This window comes from Neodiprion virginianus, chromosome 4 (assembly GCF_021901495.1).
Source record: "Neodiprion virginianus isolate iyNeoVirg1 chromosome 4, iyNeoVirg1.1, whole genome shotgun sequence".
Classification (NCBI taxonomy): domain Eukaryota; kingdom Metazoa; phylum Arthropoda; class Insecta; order Hymenoptera; family Diprionidae; genus Neodiprion; species Neodiprion virginianus.
Genome location: NC_060880.1, coordinates 37,164,001 through 37,185,578, shown reverse-complemented (window position 1 = coordinate 37,185,578; position 21,578 = coordinate 37,164,001). Strand labels below are relative to the sequence as shown.

Here is a 21,578-nt window from a genome sequence, read left to right as displayed (position 1 = left end):
AGCTAGTTTGTGAAAAAGTGAAAATTATACCACAGGCTCGTCATGTACGTACAACTCCAAACGTTTCCAGGTTCAAGGCAGGAAGCAGGCCGTCGACTTTGATTATGACTGGATCATTGGCCCTTTGCATCATAATCAATACCGAGCGTTGCATCTTAGGCGATTTGCCTAGCCACTGGCCATGTAAAACGGATTCCGATACTCGTTGACTCTTCGGGGGAAATTGAAATTTATCATCGATTTCAATGACTAACGAACGTGCAGGTAATAACAACACATCGATAATTCGAGTGAGCTAAGAAAATGGTACGAAAAATTTTTTGATGATTTTTGAAGTACGGCAGAAAAATTGAAACAAGATATTTCATAAGTATCCAAGGTGGTCATGCCTCAATAAAATGACCGAAGGTGAGCTATCCTGTTTATTATCACTATCATTATCACGATCATTTTCGTTGTCGTTATTGTTACCATTATCATCATTATTGCTACATATGTGCCAAACGTGCTGCCGCAGAGCACAATTGGCCAAGTGGTGCAATTGGCTGATCGTTGGAATTTTTCAGTTCACACGCGTACAAGTATTTCTTCCAATATTGCGAATTGTTTTCATTCGGTGAACTTTGCAATTGGATTCTTCGCTCGCAATCCGGGGATCGCCAGACTTCACAATTCAGCTGAGCATCAGCGCTAGTTTAGAGTTTAAATGAATATTACCAAGGTTGTTCCGCGTGATTCCTGTATCCTTGTGCTGATTACCCGATTCGTATTCGCGCTACCTAATGCTCAATAAACAAAAACTGGTAATACAGTACGTTCTCCGATGTGTCACGACTCACATATATGTTCACGTCCATTGGTCACAGCACTGTAAATGTATCAACAGTGGAGGTTGTCGCGTCGTATATTGATACAAGCTTTCGTCTTTCGCAATAAAATCTAAAAAATGCCTCACCGTTGACATAACTTTCTGACATTTTCTTGATTTCCGTGACCAATGTCAATTTCTCTGATATTTCCATGTTGACCCTGACTGTGGACACTGTTGTTGGATGACTGACGATATATTTGTACACATCCAACATTACACTCAACTCTAATGACTTTGCAACGAGCGAACTTCCGGTACCGTGGCAACTTCTTGCCTTCACAAATATAGCTTTTGAACGAGAACATTTCGTGCCATATTGCAAGCGAATGATCAAAAATTGATCCGGGCTTTAATACCGTCATTCGACACCTTCACGCTCCCTTAGAGCCCAATAACATTAACCTTGGAGAGAAGGTGAGGATTTTTTATGAAATTTTCGTGAAAGTTTGTGCTCGCGAAACTTCTCGAAACCAAGGGTGAGACATTTTTCGTTTACTCCTACTTCGCCAAGCACCAAAGATGCTGAGCAAAATGTTTGCGATGAGCATACCAAAACGTTAACCTTCATTTGTTGAGCTGCAGTATTAAACGGCGTACCATCATATGAATCCTCTGCGTTTTATTCGGCCGCCTTCTGTGGATGTTGAAACATCAACACCATTTACTTATCTTAATCACCAACGTTTCGATGGAGATCGGACTTCAATTCTACATATTTCTCACCAGAGATACATTCATGTGACACGCCGTATGCGCTCACGCTACAAATCCTATTTTCCGTGCCACCTTCTCTCAAAAACAAGAACACTGGTACTTTTAATAAGCGTCACTACTTGATAGTTGACTTTCAAGCACTGGTGGTCATGAAAACTACAAAGTAGCCTAGTTGTCGACGTAGGTAACGCAGAATAGTTTTTCTTGAAAATTTGTGTTCAACAGGCGCAGACGCTCGTCTGAGACTCATATCGCAAACTTACCCTCGGCGTAAAAAGACCTTCTTTGCCTCCGCTATGGACAATCTACTGTTGAGCTTCAATCATTTCATTTATAACGATTGCTGACGTACGATTTCGGTCAGTTCGAAAATCACGAGCATTACAAAACTGAAGTCTTGCCAGACGTGATTAGAAAAACTCGACAAGAAAAACTGAAGTCATTTACCAACAGAGCCATGTAGTCCGCTGGCCAGGCGTACAAAAAAAGATGGCACGTGGCTACCATCAACACGCACATCAGCTTGTAGAACTCAAGTGAGTAGAATCGCCTCTGTATTGACATGAAATGCAAAAAAAAACTAAAAAATGTAGACTGACTGCACAGATAATAGGCACCCAACGGTTCCGACCATATTAACTTTATCCGATACGAATCAATCTTACATAAGTGATCACGACTCCTACAAACGTAACGGTAGAGAAGTTCGATGCGACCACCGCTAAAGCCATACGACCCACAGGCTTTGACAGTCTGCTCGCATACCTGGAAATTGTAAAAACGGTAATTAAACCCATTCAATTTTCTAGGAAGTATCAACATTTTTAAGCTGGTGGCGTAGTCACAAAAGAGTTGATATCATTTTTTTTTCAACGCGACATCGATCATTTGAATTGCCCATGATTCCTCATTTCACCTGCTATACGACTAAACCGAAAAGACAAGCTGAACGCTTGTTTCGCAAAAACTAAAGTGTGTATTTCTCTGCAGAAAATAAAACTGCGAAGCAGGGAAATTTTGGAAAACAGGCTTTTGATGTTGAGGCTTACATTAATGCTCTACTGCAAAATGCAGGGAAAGCTTATCGGCCTGGGAATGTAATTGCTGGAGATCTGTGACTTTTTCATTTTTTACGAAAAAATTATCAAACTCACGAATGAATGTTTCTCGAGGTTTCATGCACCTGCCAAAAATATTTCAGAGGGCAAAAGAAAAGAGGATGCTTCCAAACGACGATATTTCGCAATGTTCCATTTGCCCGAGGTACAAATCCGTCAAGTACCTTGGCACAAGACGACAACAGATGCATTTGTTGTTACAAATGTTGTTTTTCCCGAAAATTCGAACATGGAAAGTAGGCGATGTTGAAATTTTATTATATACGACACTCGATCTATTGGAATTTTGTCAGATTGTCAAATTGCGTCGATCAATAAAATCGTTCTAAAAAATTGTAAAAAATTTGAGACGAGTCGAAAAAATATTTTCTAAAGACTAAACGCCTTTCAACGTGGGAACAATCACATGAAAAATCACGAGCCCAATTCGAGAGGTCAAGGGTCAGGCCCAGGTCGGAATGGTATGGAATGCCCCGTTTATTCTTGTGAAAGGTGCATCAAAAAACTGAAATTGACACGGACACGAATTAATCATACTTTAGCAATTCTTGGTGATGTCGAACACATTTGTTGACTTCATTCAGGTTGCTCGCCCTTTCGATTTCCATGTTCACGATCTCAAATCTGGCAGTGACGAACCAAGTTAAAACAACGAAGATCAGGCTCATGGACGCTGAGGATGCAACTTGGACAATAACGAAAGCATTTGAGCCGTACAGAAGAGCCCAAATCCAAAATGGCTCCATTGAAAACGGGTATGCGATCTTGAGCGGTAAGGGCTGAGATAGTACAATGGGTGCCAAAAGGTACACACTCAGTCCGAAAATGCCCACAAAAATAATTATTGTGTGGAGTAATGAACACTTTTTTATGTAGAACCGAATCACAGCTGATTCTTGATCCGTAGCATCTTTGACGAACGTCGTCATTTCGGCCATCAATGCCTGGTAAAAAGTTTTTGGAATGAGAACACTGTTTTGTTACCATGACAACGAATGTAAAATGCAACTTTTGACGGCAAGTTTGGGAAAGATGCGTACAGTTTTCAACCAGTAATTTTCTATAAGCCCCGTATTTTCGTGAATAATTTAACATAGCATTATATCAGGTAATTCGTGCGTGCAATCACTTAGTGCGCGAGTCTGCAAATAATTGAATTATGAGTAGTTCCATGTATTCTTGATGCGAGACACTTCACTGATATTGCGACGAGTAAATTGGAAAATTCCATCGAATCATCTGAAACATCATGCATCCGTACCAAACTTGCACAGTTTTCATTCGACGCGACGGCTATTTTCAGAACATGAATTACAGAACCGACAATCAGTTTGTGCAACTTTGACGTGTCTATACGACGTGGACACTTCTGCGTATCGTAAGTTGAGAAATTCGGAAACAGCTTGGGCATAAAAAAGACAGGCAGGATGGAAATTCACCGAATATCTGGCGACTATCTTTGCAAAGACCCAAATGTTTCCAAGTACTTGGTGATGGGTGGTGTACAGATATGCGAAAGTCCAAAGAGTCGACGAGACGAAACCCCGAAAGTTAAACTAACGACGGTTAAAAACCTATGAAGACCATAAATGCGAAAAGATGACTTGTAGAAAAATAAAAGTTGCGAACGGAAAAATGTACCTACGATTAAACTTATACCGACAGATTTGTTTTTCTTTTATCACGATTTGAGAATGGGCAATATCACGAGGGGAAAAATATTGAGTTGCAAAAATACTGAACCATCAAAAAGTCGGCTTTAAAAATGTCAGAATCGGGCCTTTTTCGAAAGTTGGCGAATCCGAATTTATCAGTAACTACCGAACAAAGATTCGAAAGCTCGAAATCCCGAGACCCACTAAGGCAGAATGGACAAAATACCGTAAAGTCACATCAGTCACATAAATTGCTGAGGTAAAAATATCCAGTCAGTTTGTACTACGTACAGCGAAAGTTTTAAAAGTGTTATAATTTTCATCGACCACAACTGTGACACGGAATTTCCCTCCGCGTGAAATTTATCATGCACGTTCACTGTCAGAAAATTAAACATCGGCCTGTAACGCATTTTCTTTTAACAAAGAATAATAGGGCAATGAAGAGCCGTTTATACTCAACTCGAAGGCGGTCTTCGTCGATATGACAGATCATCATAAATGCCATCACACCCAATATTGCCGACATCTCTGCCATGCAGAAGAACAAGTTGAAGCGGTCTTCTCTGATGCGGTAAATATTGAATATCAGTGCTAAAACTACAATTATTACATGAGCCGCCGATAAGAGCTTAAGAATCTGACGTTTCAGGATGATGTTACGCTTAGCGCCAAGAGGCAACGGCCAACCGAACATCGGTGTCGACGTTATTTTTATTAAGCGAATCGTCGTCTCTATCGACAAGTACATCTTCACAAGTTCTTCTTTCTGTCGAACTTTCTCTGGATTTCAAATTCTTCTTTGGTAGGTGAGGAGCCACCGATGGATTAGTCTGTTCCAATTGTCAAATAGAGTTGACGTGAGCTAATGGATACCGGTGCATGTCGTATGTAATGGGCGCCAAGCGTCGGTACAAGTGAGAACTCAGGGAATACTTAATCGGTGATATCGTATGAAAATGCGAGCTGTCTATCGTAAATCATCGTCGAGATGAAGTGGCATCGACGTACGTTGAGAACTCTTGTTAAAATTACCTTCGTGAAAATATTGCGAGGATACGGGTCATCGTCAGCCGATTTCGGTACGTGTGGACCCACACAACACGAGAAGTGACAAAATTTTACGAAAACCTTACAACCGTTATGCCGACGTTTGAGTAACTTTGCGAGGTTTTTTGTGTTTCTGTTATCTCTGTTAACGTAGTATACGAAACGAAATGCGAGAATGGAGTTGATGCTGTGACGTTGCTGGGTTAAAGAAACAGAATCGGATGATTATTACGTTTAACGATCAAATGAATCAGCGAAGAACACGAAGAAAATTAATCAGAGATTCCATACAATCGGATAGAAATTATAGGGTGAAATTGAACAAATAATGCGAAATAAATTCCTAAAGTATTGCTAGGTATGACAGAATCGCGCCTTGTTGAAATACATTGCGGTTTGTGCGTGAGGTTCAAAAATGCATATTTACGACGTCTAATTTTCTACTGATAATTAATCATCAAATGTCGACATATTGACGAATATAGTGAGCGAACTGGAAAGCATGCATTGTAAACTTTTTATTTGGATACTTTTATCAACGAATGTGCAGCGCGAGAAGTAGTGCTTCAACTTTCACGTTTTGATTGATTACAAAGAATACTCGAAAAGGAATATTATTTCCGAACGTAACGCTCATCCGTAATTCTGTTGATTTGATTGAAAGCAGAAAATAGATAATCCGTTAATGAAAAATTATACCTTTCTTGATTACAAATTCGTCAAATCAATTGTTGTGTTTCGAAAACTATCAGATTCCAGATAAAATATTGAAGAGAAGAAACTTCGAGCTTTTGAACTTGATTCTTCACGCATGAAAAAAGAAAACAGTCAATCGCGTCTCTCACCTCATCTGTATGAGATTTTTGTTATCAATAAATAATTGCATTTGCGCCGACCACCCCATATTCATCGATACATTCATTTTTTAACGATGATCAGATATTACATGCCTTGATGACGTACAGTAATAATCGTGCCTCGTTTTTAAATACGAAGTTCTTTATATTTGGTCAATTTTACACGTTAAAACTTTTCCGATATAAACCCGTGCAACCTTTCACCCTCGAGAAATTTTCTCTGAAATCCCCTAGTTATTGAATCACAGCTTTGTTTCTAAAACATGTCTTTCTCAGTTAAAAATTAGATCCTTGGGCAAACAAAAATCGTCCGAATCTTTCTCAGAAACGGAATCGTAGGTTAAGGTATTAGTACAGGCGAATAAGGCATGTAATCGACTGACTCCTGTTCTTTTTGAGAACAGGTTCGCCGATTTTTTCGTAGGTAGATTCGACCTCAACCAATGAGCCCTTGATTTTGCCGCCATATCGATTTAACAGCTGATTGTTCATAAAAATGTTGAAAAAAAAAATCGAATTCTTATGTTTAATTTTTTTCTATCGGCGTGAGGAAAAAATGTTTGATATAAAAGTAGTAGGTTCTCATCCTCGTGTATAATAAAAAATATCTTCGATTTAAAAAATAATTTCCGGTTTAGCCGCAAAATGTAAAAAACTAGCCATTTTTTTTTTCTTTAATGTCAATCCAGTTTCCTTAATTATAAATTCAAACCTTCGAAACTCACATGTCGCGTGTGAAATTAGTAGTTCAAAAACCAGTCCAAAAATTATTCGATTATCTCGTACATTATGGCAACAAATAGCGATTTTCTAAAAAACTTTGCGTACCAATAGAACCCAACATAATGGGGTTACAGCGTCAAAAAAAATTTCTCGTAGTACTTACAGATCTGGAGATTACTAATGCGATTGAAAAAAATTTTTTTTTCATCGACAAAGGTCGAAAAAAAAGGAAAGAAAATTTTTCTTACTTAACAAATAGGATTATTGCTGAAATTATTGACTCACGAAAAACATTTTTTAATATTATTATTTCTGTTTTTGAGACGAAAAATTGAAAAAAAAAAAGCCTCCTCATCATTATTAGAACCGGAGTTACACTTGTTTTACTTATTTGCGATTTATTATCAATGTTAATAATATTATGATTTGAAAAAAATACTATATCTCGTCCATACCTCAAGGGTCAACCGTGAATTTTTTCATTCTGATTCGAGCTCCATTTTTATCAAAATTAATTAGTGAATCGAGGCAAACGCGAGGCGTCGCATCCCAGCAGCGCGGCAACGCGAAACGACGGCGAGGCGACGCGGCGGGGGGCATACGAGAGCGGGTGTTCGAACGGTAGTTGTGAAATGAATATCTCCGGTAAAAATTGTCGTAGAACGTTTTTATTTAACATGAAAAAAAAAAAAAATACATTTATCAAAATAAAAAACTAATGACATATTCCGATTGCTGAGAAAAAATTAATTAGATTCAAAAAGAAAGAAACCCTTCTACGACAATTTTGCCGGAGATATTGCGACATGAAAGAAAAAAAATAAATAACAAAAAATATTGATCAAAATGAAAAAATAATTGAATATTCCGATAGCTGAGAAAAAGATAATTAGTTTGAAAAAAAAAATTCTTCTACGATAATTTTTACCAGAGATATTCGTTTAACAACTACCATTCGACCGCCCGCTCTAGTATGCCTCCCTCCGCATCGCCACGCTACCGTTTCACGTTGCCGCGCTGCTGGGATGCGACGCCCCGCGTTTGCCTCGATTCACTAATTAATTTTGATAAAAATGAAGCTCAAATCAGAATGAAAAAATTCACGGTTGACCCTTGAGGTATGGACGAGATATAGTATTTTTTTGGATACAGTACGTTGGATTCTATTGGTATCCAAAGTTTTTTCGAAAATCGCTATTTGTTGCCATAATTTACGAGATAATCGAATAATTTTTGGACTGGTCTTTGAACTACTAAGTTCACACGCGACATGTGAGTTTCGAAGGTTTAAATTTATAATTAAGGAAACTGGATTGAGATTAAAAAAAAAACGGCTGGTTTTTTACATTTTGCGGCTAAAATAAAAATTATTTTGTGAATGAAAACATTTTTTTCTTATGAACGAGAATGAGACCTACTACTTTTATATCAAACATTTTTTCCTCACGGTGATAGAAAAAAAATTAAAAATAAAAATTCGATTTTTTTTTTTTCAACATTTTTATAAACAATCAGCTGTTGGATTGATGTGGCGGCAAAATCAAGGGCTCATTGGTTGAGGTCGAATCTACCTACGAAAAAATTGGCGAAACTATTCTCGAAAAGAACAGGAGTCAATGCTTACTCGGCTGGATTATATCCTTTTTAAATTTACCATAGAAAAAACCGAGGAGGAAATTTTTCATTAAGATGTGGAGTTAACTTCCGACTGCTACAAAACAGTCAACAACGAGCGTGTTCAAAAATACGTACCGAGGCCAAAAAAAATTGAACAGAATTTTCCAAAATAGCAAAATGAAGGTCTTCGTGAACACACCGTTTGATACGTTCGATTATCTTCATTTGTAAGTCCGCTATCTAACTTTTAGTGCGGGAAGAAATTTCTACCGGTTTACCCAAACCCTTGGCCGGCACTGCACGTTTTTTTATTGCAATAATTCGTACACTAAATGATTGTGGCGGTGACAATTCGCTTGTAAGATTTCCGAAACTTCAACCTGTCGGAGCTTCCACATTTCGGAACTCCGACAGCACACCCGCAGAATAGTAGCCAAAACTAGCTTCACTAACAACGACAAGTGCACACGAATGAGTGTTGACTCGAAGTGCTATGAGAAGAATTGGAAACTGGATTGTCATTCGGAAAATGAAATGATGGAGATTTCCCGACTAATATTCATGAACACATTATTGAACTTTACAATGATTCCATGTACCACGATCGACGCCCATTAGACATTTTTTATGAAGATCAACGTGAATATTTTTTGTTCAAATATTCACCAGCTACTTACTCGATATTCAGGGATTACGAAATTCAGTCAGAATACTCCAAGATCCATCGCTCGTACAGTAATTTCATTTCACAGTAAATATTTGAGAGAAATGAAACTCAAGGTCTGCTACTCCGTTCTTTCCTTCTCCGACAATGAGAAGGCAATGAATCTTACTTACCGTTTCGTTCTACGCTGATCGTGAGAAATATCTGCTTCGTGTTTTGCTCAGTCCGTCGACAGAACGGCACGCAGCTAAAAGCCGTTTGATTCCAACGAGGTGGAACTCGGCGATTCCTGGCTAACTATTGGCTGAAACAAGTATGCGGAGGGGGCCTTCTGGTTTGCAGACTTGAAACCAAGGATACATTGTACGCAACGTAACCGTTAAGTCACGCCTTGTTTTTAACCACAACGGCGATAAATGATTAGCCAATATACACATGCGAGTGTGACTCGTCTGGATGACAGGTCGATTACAACACTTAATAATGCGGGAAAAATGATTGTCTGTGTTAATTCTGCCGCATTACGGACGAATTTTTGCACTTTGAAACATCAAACGTGACAAGAGGATATAATAGAAGTTGAAGTTAGTAACGTCGTCATACCGAAAGACGAAGAAAAAATCGACTATTTCGCGATTTTCGAATGACTTTGAAGGAGTCGAGTTTTCGAAATATCAGGAACTGACAATACGATATCCGTGGCGTCCCGTTTTGACAATTGATTATTGATCACCGAGATAATGAGAATTTGAAGAGTAAAAAATTACCGTTTTGACTTCCTTAAGGAGATAACCACATCACACTATGGTAAGTGTACCAGTTATCGACAGGTTTAGACCCAACTACCGAACCCTTTATTCTCCAAAATTATAAATTGATGGTAGAAATTGCGAACTTCTCGATGACTAAAACCAATTGCTAGAGAGTTACACACTTGAAATTCATTTTTTGGTAACTTTAGATCCAAGGATTAAACAGATACAACCAAAAAAGGTCGATAATTGGGACAGGGTCAGTAACTGGTGCACTTACCGTATTTCGTAGGGAAAACACGGAAGTCCCAGTCGAAGCCCAAAGGTTAGAATGAGCTCGGCCTTCGTATGACAGGGGACTCGGTGTTGGCCTGAATACGGAAAAAAATGGTGAAAAAGAGAGGGTAAAAGGCACATGAAATATCAGATCGACTTTACCTCTCCGAGGTGCGTAATTTTGGCGTACCTATTTCGAATTTTGAACCGATGTTCCACATCAGAGTCTAACAACCGTATGAAAGATCGACATATTTTGTCGAGTTGAATGTATTTCAATTTTTCATGAAAAATTTCTTCTCAAAATTCATTATTGACAAGACAAAAGGCAGGGAGATGAACTTATTTACACAAATTATCATTATTTGATTGCATCCTCGAATCATGTACCAGATATACTTCTGGGAAAGTGAAATTTATATCATCATTTTCAACGATCGGAGATTCAGTATTGATTTGGTATCGAGAGACGTTGTCTCCATCAACAGCATTGCGTTACGTCCCAGCACTTACGTTATTAAAATTATTCCGTATTTATGCGGACCCTGTCAACTCATGTCTCGACACGTGTCTTTCCTCACGCCACGTTTCTCAATTTTCTTCGCAAGGTCCAACGTTTCCACCGTCCCGTACGACATTTTCTGTACTCTATGTTTTTTTTATATGACAGTACGAACTTGTTAGGGTGGCCGTTTTCGCTCGATAAGTTATATCCTTTTTGGTTCAAGATCAGCGGTCGTCGTTTGCACCAAGTACAATAAAAACATGAACGCGTACGAGCCGACGCACTATCTTTAACCGCGAGGAGATCCCTGCAAGTTTTACAACGGCATGGATGTTTGAAAAGAAAGGGAAGTGATTCTCTCTCCAACTTCGACCTACCACCCATCGATTTCTTGTACTTTTCGAGAATCAACGGAACCACACATCTGGAAAACCATCGGCTCATTCTGCTGCGTTGAATACGGTTATGGTTGTACCCTTTCAGTCTCTGTCACATACAGTCGTTGTCATCAACGGTTGGTTGGGAAACTTGGGATTATACGATCATCGATCACTTTTCGAAAAAATACCCCGGCTTTAGGGACGAATTATTTTTAGAATTTCGGATATCTGAAAGCCTTATTTAGTCCGCTTATATTTCCTCCAAATTCTGGAATACTTTCTACTTAATTCCGTACGGTTAGATCGAAATGTTCTTGTCGAAATTTGGGCAGGTCTTAAGCTCAATTCAACGGCTAAAAGAGAAACCTGAAAAATGTAGACGTTGACCCTGAAACCCTTTTCCAGTCGTCTCAAAGCATGGAAATGAAATAAAAATCGTTATCACAAGAAATACGACGAAGAAATTGTAATCCAGCGATTGAAGATCGTCAAGATTATTTCCGTTTAATCCGTCGATTAGCATAATAACACCGAGTAGAGATGTCAGGACGATGTAAAAATCGTAAACGACCGGCTTTCCATTCGGTTGCTTAAAATGTACGTGAGTTGTTTTTCGTTCTTCTGTTTTTTTTTTTTTTTCGTTTTCATTTCTTTCCTCGGGGCAAGCACAGCAGCTGGACCGGTTTAAGGGTCTGTTAAAAAAGAGTGTCCGGCATTAATCACGGGTCGTTTTGTATCGCAAGACCGACCGCAGTTCGAGCAATAAACGCAGACTCGTCGAGCCGAGGAAAAGTTTATCTCCTCGGTTCTCTGGACAATTAGCCGTGCGACGACACTCGGGTAATCATAACACCGGGTGGTAAAAGCGAGCGCGTGTAATCTCGGTGCTTCGAGGGTGATAAAATAATTTTACATCTTTGACGCTGCAGGTAAGCGAACCACTGATTCTAATTTTCATAAAGATTTGGCCCTTCGAGCTCCGGCCGAGCTGCCACGGTTTTATTTTCACCCGATCTGCGTAAACGCCGAGAGAAATGAAGAACAATGTTGTTGGTCAGTTGTGAGAGCAAAAAAAAAATAGTGCCATCATCATTTTTTGAACAAGATGATGAGTTTTTGATCGGAAAATTGAATTCGAAAAATCAACGAGTGATGTGAGTGTGATACAATGTTAGAAAATTGGTTTTAACTAGTGCTGTACGATTAGCTGATTAGATAATTTCAACCTTCTAAACTTGAAAATGTAGAAAATCAGCAAACAAGTGAATTTTTCACATTTTGGATTTGAACTTGTAAATGAAGTACCAAATAAATAAACGTTTCTTACGTACGAATAAGGAAGCTTTTGAGCGAGTCCAATTTTAACATTACTGAATAATGTACTAACTATAGTCGAGAAATAATTTTACGTATTAAATTAATCGAAAATATGCGGAGCTCAGTAAATGATTTTAAAAAGTTAAACCAAATAAGTATCACGATTTGACGGAAGTGTAATTTTTATTCTTAGTTTAGCTGATTATTATTGATTGATGAAGGGTCATTTCTCCTTCAACAAAAGTTAGAAATACCCGATTTCACGTTATCGCTGAGAAAAATTTCATGTGTTACAGTAACTAGAAAAATTCAGTGAAACAGGTATCGTTGAAAAAAACTGTTCGAATATTGTTGGAATTGCGAAAAACGAGGTACGGGTAATCATTTTGCGCTATCGTCGATCCTTTTTTGGTAAATGCAACGCAAAATCAGTTTCTTCGGTTTAGTCTACTTTTTTAGTTAAACGAGGCTTTAACGTCAATTTATCGTTGCACGAGCGTTAAATTTCTGCAACAGTTGCAAGAAAATCTAGCAACAGTGATCGTAACGAGAAAGAATAGCAACGGATCCTAGACTTTCCGGTAACAGCCAGAAATCAAATTTTAATTTTCTACCTAGAACTATATTTTTTGATTGTGGTAAAAAATGAAAACAGTCAGCGGTAACCGGAACTAAAAATTTCTCTGATTGTACGCATGTGAAAATGACGGTTTGTATTCTCAGGCTCACCGCTTCTGTATAACTTTGAATGTAAATAACTATAATTACGTACAAACAGACTTAATTAACGGCCGCATCGATTGGGCTTTCAAATTTCCTACGCAGCTTTGTATCTTATTGTATCCTACCTGGGTAGGATCCGTTTTAATAACGTCTTTTAAAAGTTTACTCTCTCTTCCCCCTCGGAAAAAAGAAGGGGAATGCCGGCACGGCACGATGCGGTGGTCTATAATAGACCAGCAGCGGGGTAGTTAATTACCTCGAGTCACCGCGTCGTCGTTGTAAAACTTGTTTTAATTTCGGGTCCTATTTAAAGGGAATACGGCGCTGTCTCTGTCATTTCGAATCCATCGTTCGTCCCGCTTTCGATACACGGTATTATTTTTATTCCTGAAACTCGTTACAATTTGGAAATTTATACATTCAGATATAATCAATTGCGAGGAAACGAATTTGGATTTTTTTGAGCTTGGAAAAAATCTGCTGCAGTGACAAAGAAAAAAAAAAAAAATTTCTCCGTATATACTTGTTCGATTGTTTTACCTCGTTCAGTTGCATTTCTTCATTCGATCGATAAATCGTTTGGTTTTCGAATAAAACGCCCAGATACTGGAATCTAATAAATTCACTTTAAGATCATCGAAACGGATGTAATAATTGATTTTATGATTCTTCATCCTCTTTGCCATAAAAATGAGTAATTATCGTCTAAATACTGTTCGAATAATTGAGTCGGTTTGAATCTTCGTAAATTTCACTTCAGATGTAGAAAAAAATATTAAATACAAAACGGTAATTATACGTATATTGCATCGATTTTAATAAATTGATTAGACTCCAGTGCGTCTTATCATAAACGAATCACATATTTCACGAAACGAATAAAATCAGAAAAAACAATGGAACAGATATGTGTATTATGTAATTTTATACTTGAGAAAAAAAAGTACAGTAGTTTTTCTCTGACAATGAGCTGTGTACACATCCACCTCAAGTATACGGCGTCGTCTATCACTCAGTGTTTAAAAATGATCTCGAGATATTTAACCAGGGATCGCTTGTTATACAAGTGATGAAAAATGATCGGTGGATATAAAAAATATTAGGGTAGGGGGTGGAGAAGCGTTATCATTGTTACTCTCGTGTTTTGCCCCCGGGTTACAAGAGGCTTCGATACAAGTGAAACAGGGGCTCAGACGGAGTATCGGAAATCACGTAGTGGAAGATATAGGTATATGTGTATGCATGTATACACGAAGTATAAGCAATAATAGGAATCGAAGCCCTGCAGAGCTTCGATCGTAAGTAAATCAAGAGAGAGAGAGAGAGAGAGAGAGAGAGAGGTGACGGGCTCGTATTTTATTTCCGGAACGGTAGGCCGAAAAATCTATTTGTAAAAATGTATATTTCATACCGGCAATGCGTGCTTTGGTTGGATTTTCGGTGTGTAGAATAGATACCGGATCGCCTTTCCACACACACACACACACACACACACACATACACAGACTGCAGTATGCAGCAGCGGCGGTTTCGACCACCGGTCAGCATTCCGGATGATAGGCGAGAATTCCGTTGGAGAAAAATGGGGATAAAAGAGGAAGATTGGAGGGGCAGAGGAGAGAGAGAGAGAGAGAGAGAGAGGGGGGGGGAATGTCCAGATACAGGTATCGATCAATATGTAACGGTTGTAACTCGATACAAAATACGAGAAATATCATCGCATATATGCCACCATCGTTACACTCAGAGCGTTTTTCGTTCCGTTTTATCTGTACAGACTAACCTCTGGACCCGTTTCATTCTGATGATGTCTCTTTCCTTGCGTGTATTTAGAGGGTTGATGTAAACCCTCGTAAATAATCCCCTCATTATTTCTCTTATACCGGGACGATCTCTTGAAACTTGAAAATGAACCGCGCATGCGCCAAATAATTAAATCTCATTGGTCGGCCAAAGCTTCCCGCAGCGATATTTTTGTCCGCGACGCAGGCGGGCCAACCTACGCAAAATGTCTACGTTTGAATTTTCAAAGAGCGTAAGCATTGAATTCCGAGCGTTCTTCGAAGAATCAACTTTCCGACCCGACAACAAACGCTTCCGAAACCTTTCCGAGTCGCTGCCTCGATTATTTGAGATTCTAACCTCGAAAATTCGTATCAACCGCATCGCCGGCAGAAAGAGTTCGACAGCTGAAAACTCGGATTGGCCAGCCTGCGCGAACAGCCGATAAAACTCGCGCATGCGCGGTCGATTTTCAAGTTTCAACAGATTGTCTCGGTATATGATATAAAAATGTAGCTTTCGACAAGGCCGATGCTGCAGGTTCGCAACAATCGCTGAAGAAATTCTTTTCATCTCGTTTCGTCTATGGATGGAAAATCATTTTCGATCATATTTCTCCTCGGCTTTGATATTTTTAATTTCTCGTTCTTCGGTTCCGCCTCGCTAATTATTCACCGGGTTTCTCGAGCTGTTGTAATTCTGAAAGTCGTATTTCTCTCTCTCTCTCTCTCTCTCTCTCTCTCTCTCCGCGTCCCTGCACGCGGTTAACGTATTCCGAAGCTTTTTGCTCCGTTCGCCTCGCGCCGCAAACGTGACGTCGTATAAATCTTCAACGCGAATCCCTTCTTATCGGGACATCCTTGTGTTACAAATAATACGAGTGTATACCCACATATATACACGTATATATATGGTTTTAACTGGGTTACACGTGCCGTGTGTTCAACTGCCCGGAAATTAACCCACACCCTCAGCGATCCGCAATATGGACAATGCGAACACATCGCGAACTCATTCGCGAATATCGAGAGAAGTCGAGAAGCTTAACCGGAAGGGACGTTCCTCGCGTTGCAAAAATACTGACACGTTAAATCGCGAATTCGTCAACCTCGTCCCGAGCTTTTCACTTTGAATCGTTCGCGGAAAATTTTTTAACGCTTTTATAACGCCGATCGCACGCGGTGCAGTGAAACCTGGGGGCTGCAGGACTCTCGGGACGAGGGAAGGAATCTTCAAAGGATAGCCCGAGGGCCTCGAGAGCCGGATTGGCTTGTATATACAAGCAATATCCAAAATTCTTACCCGATCTGCGGAGATCCAATATTTGCCACAAAGATCAAGGTAAACTTCCTATATCTATCCGCTTATCCCGCCCCGTGTCTGCAAGGACGGTTGTTTGCATTTGTACACAACCCGTGATATCTAGGTTTTCAGAAATAAACGCCAACGATGTAATTTATACACCCGCTGCCTGTGCCAAAGATCAGCGGAGAGTCTCGATGCAAGTGCGAAACGATACCGGATTCGTGCAAATCCGCGAACTATTCGACGCGACTTTGAGTCGATCGCCAATTATTTCGTACGATGAAGAAGTGAATTATTATGATTTGAAATTTTTTGTTTATTGCTTGTGCGTTAGAAGCGGAGTCTTGAAATTATTCAGGAAATATTTAATCTTACCCCCGTTGATGCAATAATACGCGGTTGTAGACCCTCTTAATACGGTCTGAAATCTTTATAGCTCGACCTCAAATCCGTCCCGCATATTTATACAGGAAAAGGAGCGATTTTTATCTGCTATAAAAAAGAATCGAGGGTTCGACGAATGGAAAAGTTGAAAAGCTTTACGACACCTGTCGTTGAATCACCGATTTAACATTTGATAATAACCACCTCAAATTATTCCCGGTGAATCGCAATCAGATTAAGATTTCCATTTTTCGACTGGAAATTGAATCTTATTTTGTAGATTTCTTTTTTAACTACCGATAAACGGATCTTTAACTGTCCGATTGGAAATTTTTCAAACGGATTAAAAGCAAGGCTCAAGTAAGACTATTTATTCGAATAAATTAAAATATATGTTACGGCATAAATTTTTGCATTTTTCAACTATCGCCCCCACGAAATATTGACTTATTAATTACTCACCCACGAACCCATATTATAGATTTTTTTTTTTTATCAGTTAGAATTCCATTGATAAGTGTTGAAATTGTTTTTCTGTTTGTTGGATAAAAAAAGAATTTGTTTCTGCAGTGGGGAAAATTTTTTTGACATCGACAAGCTCACATTCAAGTAAATCATTTCCTTCGAGTAACTTCATCAGTATCGGTACTTGGAGTATTGAATAATTGAATCATCAACGTATACCGCATTATTACAATGTATGTAAAAAGTAGGATAATTTTTCGTGCATTAATAGCATATGATTTGCATATATTCAATGATGAATTAAGATTTGTTCTGATTCACGATTGAAATTAACAAAACAGAATAGTGCATGCTTCATTTTTCACCAAAAGATACGTCAATATCGAAGTTTAAATTCAGCTTGTTCAGAAAAAAAGGGTAGTCCGTAAGGGATGAATTTTTTGGAGGGTTTTAGCGCCCACGAACACGTATAAATATTAGATATAGATATGTAGAAGCGCGTGAGGCTTGTGTAAATGAATCGTGGGACGGGCGTGCATAAAGTGGGTAGAAAATTAGTCTCTCTTATCATCCGGCACGCCTCGGAGACCCATCTTTTCGACGAGCCGTAAAAATGCGAATAGAAAGTTGTTGGCCAAGTTTTGGACCGCTCCCGCGGGACGCCACGCGCCTGGACCTCTGAAAAAAGTACGAAGGGAGACGAGGAGGAGAGGGAGGAGAGGGCCAACAAAGTGGAGAGGAGAAACGAGGAGGGGAGAGTATCTTTGTATGCAAATCTCGCACTTGAAACTTCCGGGGATCTTCTACAGCTTCTTCGCCCCGTATCAGTTGACGAATTCCTTAACGGTAATTTTATTCCTAAACTTTGACTATCGGCGAGCGAGGTATCCTTTCGTGCAGTGACGATGATATTTAGTCCCGCGGCCACGTCAATTTTACCCAACAATCTACAAGACGTTGGAAAATATTCCCACGTACTTCAAGTTTTTCAAAATTCTTCAAAGAAACCAAATCTTCGCTAATACCTCGGACGATTTGCACGACCGAACATTCAATTTTTCAAATAAAATCTGAATTTCAGATAATTTTATAGTATCAACGTTCAAAACAGCTGGTGGCAGCGGTGGGATAGCGGATTTCCGATCGACGTGAAATTTTACACACATACAACGCAATAAGGTAGCGTGATACAAGTTTTTTTTTACCTGATAGGATTTTATTTATTTAACAATTACCTGTAAATATTTATTCGAATAAGGTCGAAAAATTCTGGTTTTTTTTTACTTGTCTCGAGCCAATATATCCGTATATCTTATCTGGGAACTCACAGAATGCAATAAATTTTGAAACGAATAATGTAGGAAAATGAGTGACAACTTTTTTTCTAATCGTAAAATCAACAGGACGCAAGTCGCGAAAGTTAAGATTGCAAAGCACTAAAGAAAAATTATTGAACGGCCGATAACGTCAGACAACCGAATGATCCGATAATCGATAAAATCAATGAAAGTGATTTTTTTTTTTTGATTTCTGTACCCTCGAACATTCCAGAAACGGGTTTGCGTCTTGGCTAAGTGTCGGTAAGGTCTCGGTACAGGAACCTGTAACCAAAATCATTCGATTTACTCCGAGATCCGGGACTTGCGTCTCACTGCGTCTGAAAACCTTTTCGGTGCCTTTTACCGACCGGCTTTTCCTGACCCGTTGACCGAGATCGTGGGTTGAGCTGCGGAAATCTGGCCTCGGCTTCGCGGCGCGTGCAGCGATATTGTAAACCAGGATGGGCAGGCAACTGTGGGCAGCTTCGCGGAGCGGAAGGGTGTATTTTAACCCCATCATTAGGAGGGTGGCGGGATCCACCCTTGTTCGGAGCCTGCGTCAAGGGACGCGGCTTCGACAACTGTTGCCCGGCGTAGGTTCAGACCTTCCATCACCCCGTGGGAAACTTCGTTGCCCCCCCCCCCCGCCCCCCGGCCGTGTAATAACGTGTAACACACATTATGTACCTGCAAGGCGATCCGGCTTGACCGATAATCCCCCATTCATGAACGCGGAGAGAGCAGCAGCTGTTCGCTAGGTAGGGAACGTGTTCATTTTCTGCCTTTTCTTTTTTCAAAATACTTTTTCTCTTCGGTCAAGTGTTTAGACGCTATAAATTGAACGGAATTTTTTTTTTAGCTCGAATTATGAATAACAAATAAATATATGTCTTCAATAGCAATTATTAAGACGAGTATCTAGTTACAGATTCGAATAATTCATTTTCGTTTGCAAAAACAGTGAAGGATTCATCTTCTCGTGTTAATTGTTCAGATTTTCAATCGTATATTAATTTGCGGCTAAGAATATCGTTTCGTTCCTTTTTAAAATTGAGAAAGCATTCCGCGAGGAGTGTAAGCGGAATGTTCATCCTGATAAAAAGTGAATTCGAAGCTCCTGAAAATTGTGGATACAACGAATTAACGGCACACCTATAATTAAAGAATAACATATCCGTTTTCTGACTGTCCTGGGTGTTATCGAAACCAGATCGAAATTTTAAATCGATGTAATAATAGAATCGAATGAAATAATCTGGGTCAAAGGGATAATGTACTGTACAGTAGATCCGATTTATCACGACGGAATAACACGTGTGATGTAAAATAAATATATCAAGTGATTGCGACCGAGCATAAGTTCTCCAGTTTTTTATTTCGTACGTGAATAGTAGATAATATATTATTATTATTACGTGTATTTTTCTCTGATAAAAATTGTCACTTATTATAATACCGAATGAGGTACATAATTAATGATCGTTCTGTTGAAAATCATGATTATTCTACTGAAAAAGTGAAAAAGCAAAATAGCAATTTAAACAAAAAAAGAAAAAAAAAATAGTATAAATTTTTGGACATTATCTATAATTCAGTGTAGAATGTAACGTTTCACGGTTTAAAGTCTTCAATATTTATCGCATGGGTGAAACATAAATAGCCCAAATAAATAAATGAAGCAAGAGCCATCGTCTGTATTGCTGTGGGTAAGTTTTTGCCTGTGCACACAATAAGGACCTGCCGATAGTTATCGCAGTCGTCGTCGAGTGGGCGAAACCTTAAACAAGGAGTCCCAGGGACGGGGGAGGAAAGCACTTAACGGCGGCTCGGCCAGTTGTCCCTTCAAATAACGACCTTACGTATCCTAAGGTTATTCGGTTCGAAGGTGTTCGCTTTCTCCGGATAAAGAGAAGGGGTTGCGACCATCGCCCGTCCCTTTCCTCCGAAAGTTTACCGAAAATACTGCACGTAAGTCGCATGAAAAGGAGCGACGCTACGAGTTTGTCGGGTCTGAATAACGATTGAGAAAGGAGTTAATGCTGCTATTGTTTATTTTTTATCCAATTCGGATCAATTTCGAGGTGGAAAAAGATACGTGTGGTAAAGTAACGCGGAACCGACGAAGAGTTGTAGGAGGATTTTGTCACACGGATGGAGAGTCTGTGAAAGTGACTAAAACTGTCAGCGCTGAGAAAAATTTCATTTGTTACAGTAGCTAGAAAAATTCAGTAAAACAGGTATTGTTAGAAAAACTGTTTGAATATTTTTGGAATTACAAAAAACGAGGTACGCCTAACAATTTTGCGATCCATTTGTCGATCCTTTTTTGCTAATTGCAACGCAAAATCAGTCTCTGAGGTTTACTCTACTTTTTTAGTTAAACGAGGCTTCAACGTCAATTTATCGTTGCACGAGCGTTAAATTTTCGCAACAGTTGCAAGAAAATCTAGTAGCAGTGATCGGAACGGGAAAGAATAGTAACGAATACTAGACTTTCCGGTAACAGCTAGGAAACTAATTTTTATTTTCTACCTAGATCTGTATTTTTCGATTGCGGTAAAAAATGAAAATAGTCAAGGACCGAGCGGTAACCGGAACTAAAAATTTCTCCCGGTGAAGGAAAAGGAAAAACGTGAACGAACAAAAAATTAGATAGAAAAAAAGAGAAAATAAAGGCTACGATAACACTCGAGGATCGAGCCTTGGGCGTGTGCCGTCTTCTGATAAGGGTAATCCAATTTTTTGGAATAATATTTGTGTTGGAGATCGTTTCTTCGTCCATTTTATATTATACGGTGGTCCGACGGCTGACTTTCGCCGATAATAGAGCGACGTTTACTCCGAGTTGAACGGATGAAAGGACCGCGTGATGCAAGTTTCACGATTATATCTGTAACGTAGGTTTACGTCAATCCAAAGTCTCGATGATAGATTAAATTTTTCATTCGTTTATTCATTTTTTCTGCGTCACAGGTGAAAAAGATTGATTAGATCGATATGTTATCATTCTTACGCGATGTATACGTATACGTGCAGAATTTCCTGACCGTGAAACGTTGAAGAAAAAGGTGAAAAAAATGACAGAAAAAAAAAGAAGAAAA

At 39.1% G+C, this 21,578-nt stretch overlaps 2 protein-coding genes across 6 annotated transcripts in view; both read right to left on the bottom strand.

Moving 5' to 3' along the window:
• The window catches only part of LOC124302903 (uncharacterized), a 592,781-nt gene that overhangs the window by 87 nt on the left and 571,116 nt on the right, over nt 1–21,578 (bottom strand). The window contains exon 6 of the mRNA XM_046759472.1: nt 53–211. Coding sequence (XP_046615428.1) covers nt 53–211 — 159 coding nt within the window. The remainder of the gene's footprint in view (nt 1–52; nt 212–21,578) is intronic.
• Nucleotides 1–21,578, bottom strand: part of LOC124302758 (uncharacterized) — a 170,006-nt gene that overhangs the window by 126,832 nt on the left and 21,596 nt on the right. The window contains exon 3 of one of the 5 annotated variants that reach the window (XM_046759267.1): nt 10,302–10,392. The exons of the other annotated variants lie outside the window; for them this stretch is intronic. The gene's annotated coding sequence lies outside the window, so the exon portion shown is untranslated. The remainder of the gene's footprint in view (nt 1–10,301; nt 10,393–21,578) is intronic. 5 annotated transcript variants of the gene reach the window in all.